This window comes from Grampus griseus, assembly GCF_964374135.1.
Source record: "Grampus griseus genome assembly, chromosome: 6".
Lineage (NCBI taxonomy): Eukaryota > Metazoa > Chordata > Mammalia > Artiodactyla > Delphinidae > Grampus > Grampus griseus.
Genome location: NC_139000.1, coordinates 21,577,195 through 21,588,488, shown reverse-complemented (window position 1 = coordinate 21,588,488; position 11,294 = coordinate 21,577,195). Strand labels below are relative to the sequence as shown.

The window sequence follows — 11,294 nt, the reverse complement described above, 5'->3', positions numbered from 1 at the left end:
GAGAGGCGAGCCGGAGCGCGGGGCCACGGCCGCCCTGCCCACTGCGTCCGGCCACCGCAACGCCTGCATCCGCGAGCGCGCCCAGGCCAGCGCGCCAGCGAGTGCGCGCGGGCGGGGGCGCGCAGGCCCTGCCCGCCCCTTCCGCCCCCACCCCCCTCCGCCCCTTCCTCTCGCCACCTTTCTCTCCACTTCTGCGACCCCGCGCCGGGCGCCCACCCTGTCCTCTTCGGGAGCGCTGTCCGCTGCGGCGGCCGGAGCGGGCCAGGCCGGGGGATGGCGCTGCTGGACCTGGCGCTGGAGGGAATGGCCGTCTTCGGGTTCGTCCTCTTCTTGGTGCTGTGGCTGATGCATTTCATGGCCATCATCTACACGTGAGTGAGGGGCAGCTGGAGGATCCCGTGGCGGGGGTCGAGGCCTGGGGACAGGCGAGGGTGGGAGGAATTTCTCTTTGGAGGGGATTGGGATCGGATGGGGGTGGAGAAAGCTAATTCTCAGACTCTTCCTCCCATTCCCTCTCCCTGTGCATCAGCTGGGGCGGGGGGTTCATTGGAAGAGAAAAGTGGCGAGTGAGGGAATGGCTGGGCTTCAGGCAACTGCACAGCCAGGGGAAAGGAGACTATGCTCTTTTTACGTGTCAGGCGGAAGGTTGCTTGCTTGGTTTAATTGTGTTGGGGATTCGTGTGATTTTTCATCTGGGCCAAGATGTATGGTGTATTGTGTTTTGTTTTGGTTTTTTTCCCTCGACCTGGGCCACGTTTCTATTATGGTGATGATCGTTTTCACCCTTCGGTGAGCTGCACACAGCCACCTGGAGACCTCCCTGTGGATTTTCTTCTTCCTGGAAGAGCTCTGTGTCCTTAGATAGGTGTGAAGCACCTGTCCACCTTGAAAAATGTCCACCAAATGTCAGAGCTGGCGTTGTAGCCTTGAGTCATGTCAGCTTGTACATTTCAGTGTGGTTTTCTTTCCTTTTTTTTTTTTTCCCAATTCCTTATTTATTACCTTGTTTAGATGTGCCCCCCCCTTTTCATTAGATGCCTTTCACTGGGGACACAGTGACGAGCACGACAGAATTCCTGTCCTCAAAGATCTTACATTCCAGAAGGGAGAGACAGATAATAAAATTCCGAATAAGGTTATTTCAGATAGTGATAAAGACTATGAATAAAATAAACCCGGGTAATGGATGAATATGACATAGAGTGTGTAGCTACTTTTGATATTTCAATTGTTCAGCTGTCTTTAAAATGAAGGAAGCCTTCATGAGGATATGAAAGAATTGGCATAGAGCGCATTACTCTTGGATTCACTGGATTTTTAGCCCCCCCAAAAGATGATGGTGCATAGTGATCTTTACCACCCATTAGAGTAGGGTATATGTTAGTAGAAGAGAGGGGAGAACTTTAAGAAATTAATTACTTATAGTTTTTTTTCCTTTTCACTACAGAAAAAGTGTGCTTTTTCCTTTTGGAAATGCTGCATTTTATTAGTATAGTGTGGCATTTCCTGGTACTGGAGAAAGATGCTACATTGTACAAGGCATACTGATATTTCTTTGAAGATTAAAGAAAAATGCTTCTTGGACACTGTTGATCTTAGGTTTTGGAGTTTGTGAGCTGTAGGCACTGAACATTCTGGAGTTCATTTTAAATATATGAGTTCTTAAAAAACAATTCTGTCACTTTTTCCAATTTAAAAATAAGACATGCTTACTATATAGAGCATTTAGACAGTATGGAGAGGAAGAAAGAAGAAAGTTCAACACACACACCAAAACTCCATTACCTGTCAACCTTTTGTGACTATCGTTCCAATTATATTTCTGTGGGGGGGAGGGAAAGGAAGGGAGGGAGGTAAGGAGGGAGAGAGAAAGGAACCATATTATGGTTGTTCTTTCACCAGCCTCAAAATTCATCTATTTAATAAATACTTTCTGGGAAGCTCTTTTGTATATACAAGGCACTGTTCTAGGTGCTGGAAATAAGATTGAAGAACAATACATCCAGGGCCCTGCTCACATGGAGCGTCCATGTAAAATATCTTGAGTAATTTTCTCATGTCAATAAACATATGAGGGACTTCCCTGGTGGCGCAGTAGCTAAGAGTCAGCCTGCCAATGCAGGGGACATGGATTCGAGCCCTGGTTGGGTAAGATCCCACATGCCGTAGAGCAACTAAGCCCATGTGCCACAACTACTGAGCTTGCGCTTTAGACCCCGTGAGCCACAACTACTGAGCCTGTGTGCCACAACTACTGAAGCTCACGCACCTATAGCCTGTTCTCCGCAACAAGCCACCTCAGTGAGAAGCCCGTGCACTGCAACAAAGACCAACGCAGCCAAAAAATAAATAAATAATTAAAAAAATAAAATAAATTTATGATCTCTCCATCATTTTTAATAGATGTATGACATTTTTGTTTATGAGGTACTAATATGTATTCATTGTTATTATTGATGGGCATTTAGTTTATTTTCAATTTGTCAAGATTACAAACAACATGGTGATGAATTCATATGCTTATATCTTTGAGAGATGATCTCCTTAGTTTACATTCTGAAAGAGGAATTATTGGGCCAGAAGTGGTGCACATTTTAAACTTTGTTACATATTGCCCTATAGGAAGGTTGTATCTATTCATAGTCCTTGTAACATTGTATGATGGTCCCCATTTCCCCTTACTAAGTATCAGGCTTTTTACTGTTTTCTGTTTTTTATTTTCATTTCTTTAATTACTAGTTCCATTGAATGTTTTTCATATATTTAATACTAGTTACATTTAGTTGTAAATTTCATACTCAGTCTTTTGCTTGTGCTGCAATGTATTGCTGTGTTAATCTTTTTAATAGGAAGATTGTTCTTCTGTGATATGTTGCAGTTTTTGCCCACCTTGTTTTTTTTTTTGTTTTGTCTTGTTTCTGTTTTGTTTTGTCTTTCAACTTTGTACATGTATTTAACATGGAGAAAAAGTGTGTACCTGTGTGTTTTAGGTAGTCAAGTCTTTTTTTTTTTTTTCCTGACTGGTAAAATTTTTTATCTTCTCCATTTCCCCCAACTATTACATAGTAAGTATGTTTTTCGTTTAGTATTTTGAGTTTTCTTAGATTCTTTTTTTACACTTTACCCTTACAAAGTGTACCAGTATCCACTGTTTTAATGAATGAAGTATTATTACCTTTATTACCGTATTACTGGCGAGGCCAGCCCCTCCTTATTCTTATGCAAATTTTTAACTTTTTATACATTTTTATTTTAAACTGAACTTTAGAACCTTTTTTTTTTTTCAGACTCTAAGTAATCTTGTATTTAAATTGGAATTGTTAAATTCACAGCTTGATTTGAAGAAAGTTGACTTCTTTCAACATAGGACCATGATGGATCCCCTTCCCTCTATGATGTATACATAATGATAAAGCCACACTTCTTTCACACTGGTGATGTAGCTTAATACTTCAAATAACCATCTGGGGAAGTTTATACTCTTAGACTGTGACAACTCCAGAATAGTTTTAAGTTATTTTGTGCTTCATGATAAACTGCAGAATTTTCTTAAATACTTTTTTTACTTAAAATACTTCTAGTTTTTGAGACTAGTACAAACTTTAGCTTAGTTAAGATACTGTAGTCTTTGTATTTCTTTTCCAATGCCCCATAGAGTTACCGTTTATATTGACAGTAACAGGATTCAGAAAAGTTATGTGAAAATAGAATAGAGAAAATGCAATTAGTTTATAACAGATGAGTAGGAATCTTCTATCTTTCTGAAATGGATAACTGAACATAAAGTAAATAATCAACAGCTTAATTTATGTATAAATTAAATCTTGCCTTTTTAAAAATTAAGTTCCTTTCATCTCATCCCACCATCAAAATTATTTACGTGTTTGATTTGATTCCTTTCTTACTGAAGTAAAGATACTTCCCAATTTAATGAGTTGTTTTCAAGCAGAGCCCTAAGGTTTTGTCCTCTCCTCTCTTCTGTATTTAGTAAAATTGCAAATTTGATAATCTCCACAGTTTGACAAGCAAGGTTAAAGAACATTGGCAATGATATTTTGGTTAAAATATTGTGCTAAGCATTCTGTATTTTATTGAAGAATATATTTTCTGAACAGGTGTTCTGTGTCCTCTCAAATCCTTTTTAAGTGAGGTAAAGTATAAATAAAATAATCATATATTGGTCCTCTCCTAAAACCTTGTGCCTGCAACTGGTGGAAATGGAGCCTATTTTCAAAACCTTATATGGCTCCATATCTGGTCATCAGATTAAGGAGCATAATCTGTGAGCTACTAATGTTTAAAAATGTTTAAGTAATACAAACATTGTAGTGAAATTGCTGAGAAAAACGATAAAACATTCTTTTTTAAAACCAGTGGTTATTTTTTCAAAATTAAATACAGTGTGTAATGGTATCTAGATAATTTAGATTCAATGTTCTATTGTATTGTAACTTCTTAAAATGAGATAAAGAGCTAAGTATTGGACTGTATTTTAAAAATGGAGCTGAATGTGATTAATACAGTGAACAATTGTTCAATGAAACTTTTTGCTCCAATTTCATAAATATCTTACAATTCCTATATGCCTACAATTTAAAAAATTGAGATGATTTATAAACTAGAGAACCATTATTTTCAATATTTTCTGCTCACTGGTATCTCTACCTACTGCTTTGCTCCTTTCCAGATTTAGTATCGACTGATGCCCAATCATTTCATAACATATTTTAGATGGCAGACATTTGTGGGATTTTGCCTATAATGTCTCCCCCTCGCGCCGCCATGGCTTGTGGGATCTCAGTTCCCTGACCAGGGATTGAACCCCAGGCCCGTGGTAGTGAAAGCGACGACTCCTAACCACTGGACCACCAGGGAATTTCCCTATAATGTTAAAGATAACATTCAGATTAGAGCATTTGAAATTCAGGGCTCTTATTTTGAAGATTATTTTTCCTAAAACAAAACAAAACAAAACATAACAACAACAAAAACACTAATGATTATATCCTCTGTAGGCGGAGTTGGTTAAGTGATCTTTATGGATTTTTTTCCTTTTTTGAGAGCTAGTGTGGTTTGATAGCTTGGGGGCTGCTGTTTTCTTACCTGTTTAGCTCTTAGGAGCCATACTGCTAGATAAGAGTATCTAAGCAAGACACCTTGCTTTTTTCTCCTCTCACTCCCCCATCCCTCTCCCTCCTTGGATTTATCATTTTCTCCCCTCTACACATGGTATCCTAATGTTTAGTGTTAGGCTTTATCTTTTCTATTAATTGACTGGAGGTGCCAGGGTATGGTGGAAATACTTCTTGTATCCATAAATATTAACTGCCTTCTACTAAAGCAGAGGTCCTTTTCCTGAAGACTTTTTCTCAAGTTAATTCTGCCTTTCCTAATTTTTCTAGTATAACAACTTTTATACCTGCTGCACAGCTTTTGAATGGAGTTTAAATACTCACTATCAGGATAACTGTGATAAACTTCCTGTTAGAAAGTAATTGTGTTTTTAATGTGAATTTTAGCATTTCAAATGTTATTTTTAGATAATATGATTTTTTTTTTGGCCTTAAATTCATTAATACATTGATGTTCTGAGCCTTAGTAGAATGTAAATTGAGAACTTATTTTCTGGGTTTATTCCTGAGGATGTACTTGGACTTTGGACAGATGTTGGTCAATCAGGGTCATTGCTATCAGAACCACTTTTGGGTGCACGAATAAGGCAATTGAGCCCCTTGAACCTGAGCCTGGGGTAGATACAGAATTGGACTATATTATGATAGCTTTAAAAAGCAAAAAGGAAATTGTAATTGAGTTTTAATATTTAGTGATGATTCTCTTGATTCATCATTCCTCCCTTTTCCTACCTACATTATTAGTTCAGTACACGTTATCTCTGCCCTAGATTATTGTACTCTCTGGTATCTTTACCTACAGCTTTGCTCCTTATCTACTTTATTTTTCTTATTGTAACCTAATCTTTCTGGTGCAGTAATCTTGGATCATGTGCTTAAAATCTTACCATGGTTCCCCATTGCCTTCAGGTTAAAATTCAAATTCCTTAACAAGACATGTATAGTTCTGTAGGAGCTGAGCCATCCCCTGTGCCTGTTTCTCCAGCAACACTGAATTACTGGCCTTCCTTGAATATGCAATGTCATTTTCTTTAGAATTCTCTTTCCTTCCTTTTCTTCCCCTTCTCTCCCTCTTTCCTTTTTGTTTTACTAACTCCTACTCATTCAAGTTATTGTCAACTTTAGCTCTTTATTGGAATTGGCACCCCCTCTATGTCCTTCCACAGTATCTTGAATTTACCCATCTAAACAAATAGGTGTTCCGTTGTCTCTTTCCCCACTTAGATTATAAGCTTTTGAGGGTAAGGAGGTGTCTTTTTTTTTTTACATGTTTATTTATTTTTTATACAGCCTATTCTTATTAGTTATCTATTTTATACACATTAGTGTATATATGTCAATCCCAATCTCCCAATTCATCCCACCACCATCACCTGCCCTCACTCTCCCCCCTTGGTATCTATGTTTGTTCTCTACATCTGTGTCTCTATTTCTGCCTTGCAAACCGGTTCATCTGCACCATTTTTCCATTCCACCATCTGCACCATTTTTTGCTAACAGCAACCATTAGTTGCTGTTAGCAAAATACCTTGATCTATTTATTTCCCATACACTAGGGCTGACTCTTGTCACCAAAGGGTGAGTGAGTGGAGTTTTTTGGGGAGGGAGGGGGAGCAAAATTAATAAAGATCTCCTCTTTGTTTTTTATGGTGATGGAATCTTTCGTGTTTTGTAGTGTACAAGTCTGTTGTCCATTGGAAATAGTTTGTGTTTTCCTATAAAGCTAACTCACTATTGGTTGTTCCGTGTCCTCTGGGGAATCTTGTGTCTACAAAGTTAATGTTGCACCAGGTATGCTTTGTGTTGCTGATGAAGCCCATTTTGCTGCAGTACCATTTTTGACAAGATAAGTGCGATATGGAAGTAACATTAGTCATGACACATACTGATTATTAAACACAGTAACAGGCTTCCAGGGCACAATCATAGCTAACGACAACAACAGAAGGCTTTTATCATTGAGAATTGCTGGCATGGACTATATGAAGTAGGGGATCTGCTGATCAAGCAATCAACTTAATTTTACATGAAACATTAACAGCCTTGATGGCACGGAGCAGAGGAGAAAATTCCTAATGTCAGATAAGTTGGTTCAGCTGAATTGCACAGCACAGTCTGGGACTGTTGAGCAAGGTGAACTTTGCCCTCAAGGAATCCATCTTCTCCCTTAGAAGCTTCTAGGGAGATTCTTGTGCCTCACTTCTGGGAGGTGTAGCGCTGTCTTAAGATTGCTGCAAGGGGCTGACAGAAGGGGATGAGCATAGCCAGCCCTCTCCCAGAAGTTTCCCCTCATTCCAGGCCCCCCTGCCACCCAAAACTCAATTCGAATACAAAACTGTACAATCAGTCATTTTAAAATGGTGCAAACCATTAAATAAACTGTTGAGTAGGGGAGACTAAAGGTTTGAAAGATAAAACAACTAAAATGACGGAAAGGACAGTAACAATTTTAGAGACTGAGATGTTAGGAAATAAAAATCAACGAGGAAAAACAAGGCCATCCTATCAGCTCACAAGTTGAAAACCCTTAGGCAGAGAGGCCATGAAGATTCATCAGGCCAAAGCAGCCATAACCCCAGCAGAATATTCCGGAATACTCCTTAGCATCCCTTGGAGTTCTTTGAAGCGTTCCCTGAATAGATGTCCTTCTAGCTCGCAACAGAAAGCAGGACCCTGAAGGCCTGTCTTTCTTGCTCGTGATTCATCTCTCGTGACCTTTTAGACTGAAGTGACTCTTACTCTGAGAAAGCGCCTCAGATGGTACCTACCCTTCTGTTCCCTGTCCTTGCAGCTGGCGGGTACAGCCCTGCGGCAGCTTGCTGTGAGCATCTGCCCCTCCCTGTCTTTGACAGTGACATGCCTTAATTACATGAATTCGATTTTCTTTTTTTCTTTTGACTCCAGCTCTCAACTTCAAGTGTAATTTAGAAATAATTCCTTGGGAAAATGAGACATATTGAAAATTTACCCCGCTTTCTTGCCTTCCCCAGTTGCTCCCTTAGTTTCAGGATCATTTTATTCTTCAAAAATGAAGCCAATCAAAACCACTGGCTAGTATATAAGAGGTTCATTCCTCTTTTACCTAATGTGTTCCTGAAAATGTAATAAAATCAAATTTCTGAAAATCAAATGGACATACATGTTAGATGGGGAGATTCTGTTTCAAGAGAACTAAGGAAAGTATTAAAATCCCAGACTGTGGATCTGCTGGTCCTGGTGCCTGGACATGCTGCCACTGACTGAGAGCTTGCCGGGTATTAGGGGCTGCGGGGAGGGGCTTTCTCTCAGGCCTGGACCCCCGGGAGGAAGGCTGCATTGTAGTCTTTGCTTTGGGAACTGTGTTAGGTGTGGTGATTTAATGGTCAACAAAACAGAATACTGTCCACTTTGGAATGCCTGAAAATATCTTCATGAGAGACGGTGGTATTGATTGAATTACATAGTGACCAGTAGTTGCTTTGTACATTGTACGTGCAGCATTGTGGCAATTATCTTGCCTCCGCCTCTCAGCTCTGAGGGTGACAGTCTTTCCCTCCAGCAGAGCCAAGGGAAGGGGGGGATTCATGTGGCTACAGAATCCAACACTTTGAGCCAGGCTCTGAGGATGGAGGGATTTCGAGAAGCCAGGATTATGCAGCACCTCTGCCCAACTGAGAACCCATTTAATAGTCTTAAAGGAGAGCTCACCTAATAAAACAGTAACAGGTCATTTTTGGGCAATAATAATTTGTGACATTTAATGCCTCTCACTCTCATACTTGCATTGTTTTTATACATTTGGATGACGCCTATAGAACTTTAAATTGGTTCCTAAATTTTGAGTGTAATTTAAACCTTGAATACAATTTTAGCTTAAATACTGGATATAATTTAAACTTTACATTAAATGTTTTATCCCATATTTTGACTTATTCTGTTTTAACCATGATTTGAGACTTTTGATGATTCCCTTTTCCCCCTTTAATCTTTCTTAATACATAAGAGTTGACTTTATGTTTAAAAAGAAAACCAAGCTTTGTGACCACCTAGAGGGGTGGGATAGGGAGGGTGAGAGGGAGAGAGATGCAAGAGGGAGGGGATATAGGGATATATGTATATGTATAGCTGATTCACTTTGTTATACGGCAGAAACTAACGACATTGTAAAGCAATTATACTCCAATGAAGATGTTAAAAAAAAAAAGAAAACCCACATAATGGTCTAATCTTTTTTTTTTTTTTTTTTTTTGCGGTACGCGGGCCTCTCACTGTTGTGGCCTCTCCCATTGTGGAGTACAGGCTCTGGGCGCGCAGGCTCAGCGGTCATGGCTCACGGGCCCAGCCGCTCCATGGCATGTGGGATCCTCCCGGACCGGGGCACGAACCCGTGTCTCCTGCATCGGCAGGCGGACTCTCAACCACTGCACCACCAGGGAAGCCCCCTAATCTTTAAATATATATGAAATAATCTTTAAATCTATGAATTTCCAGTCCTTCCTTTTTGTTTATATGTTGCATCAATGTTTGGTATCTCTAAATCTCTTATCAGAACTATGGTAATTCAGAGAAGTTACATTTAGTGGAAAATGTCCTTAAAATTAGCAGTTTTTGAAAAAAATTACCAGTGATAGCTATCACCGAATGTTTACTTTGTGGCTTAATCTTATCTGTTTCTCACAACTATCAATACTTTATGAGGTAGGTACTGTTATTCACACTTTAAACAACAACAACAACAACTTGAGATAAGGAAGTACCTTGCCCAAGGATACACAGAGAGTTAGCTGTGAAGCTGGTACAGAAATCCAGACAGTTGCGCTCCAGCCCTGGCTCTTAAACCAGTATGCTATATACACTGCCAGTGATAACCTAAAAATAACCCCAGAAGTAGTCCATACGGATAGGGTAATCTGTATAGGAATTTCTCCAGTTGCTATGAATCTTACGTTTCTGATAACTGGCAACATTTAGCTCACTAGGGGGAGAGCCCCTACTTTCTCTCTTCTACAACCCTTCCCCATTCTCGTGCCACTTGTATGGCTCCTTACAGGCTCCTTGTTTTCCATCCATCCCATAACTGCTGACCTTTCTGAGAGTTTCCATCTCAGCCCTCTTCTGTTCTTACAGTAATCTAGCCTTCCTAGGTCCGTGGGTCTCAACTTTGCACTTTGGAGTCACTGGGAAGGTTTTTTTTTTTTTTTAAAAAAAAAAAAGCATGCTGCTGCCTGGGTCTCAATTCAGGAGATTCAGATTTATTTGGTCTGGGCATCAGGAATTTTCAAAAAAAAAAACTCCCTAGGTGATTTTCATGTACAGTCAAGGCTGAGAACAGCTGCTCTAGGCAATTTATCCACAGGTGTGGCCTCTACCTGCTTACCTCTTTGGTTTCACTTAATTCTCCATTACAATTCATCACTTCGTTATCTTGCCCCTTGCCTTCCCTCATATCATCAGTCTGCCCTGTTATCCGGTATCCATCTCATAATTTACAGCTTCTCAACTTTCAGAATCTTGCAGAGGTAATCACGCAGCCACGTGGATTGGTACTACTACACATTCATGGTCTCAAATCTCAGCTAAGCCTACGCTGGTATCTGGCAATACTTTGTTTCTGTTTATAGCTCTGACACCCATGACTGGCAGCACCTCTTCTAAATCTTCACCATTTTACCTTCATTCTTGTCACATTTACCTTCACTCCTACTTCGCACTGTGGATCCTATCATGCCATTAATTATTTTTATTTTTTCTCTATTTACCTTTTGACTAGCTCTTTCCCCTGACCGTATATACTCAAGGATTAAAAACTAAAAATAATTAAAAATTAAACTGAAAAACGCTTCTCCATCTAGCTACTCTTTGGCTCTTTTTCACTGTCAGGTTGCAGGAGAAACTAGTGTTTATTCACTGTTATCGCAGCTCACCTCTCATTCATTTGCTTCTTAACCATTTTTATCTCCCTGCCCCTTGCCCAGAGTACTCTGAGGTCACCAGTGTTCACACATTCTAGTGGACATTTCAGTTCTGTGGACTTTTCAATCCAGTGGACATTTCAGTTCTTATCTTGTGCTCTCGACAGCATTCAATGTTTTTCTTTCTTGAACCCTTTCAAAAAGAAAACAGCCCAGCCAAATAAACCCTTCTGTGACTTCACTTTCTTCCTGGCTCTCTTTCTACTGTCCT

At 39.9% G+C, this 11,294-nt stretch overlaps 1 protein-coding gene across 1 annotated transcript in view; it reads left to right on the top strand.

The window, feature by feature from the left end:
• The first annotated feature begins 222 nt into the window (after positions 1-222).
• UGCG (UDP-glucose ceramide glucosyltransferase) overlaps positions 223-11,294 on the top strand; it is a 34,345-nt gene continuing 23,273 nt past the window's right edge. Inside the window, exon 1 of the mRNA XM_082657038.1 lies at positions 223-371. Within this exon, the coding sequence (XP_082513164.1) occupies positions 274-371 (98 nt within the window). The 5' untranslated portion in view covers positions 223-273. The remainder of the gene's footprint in view (positions 372-11,294) is intronic.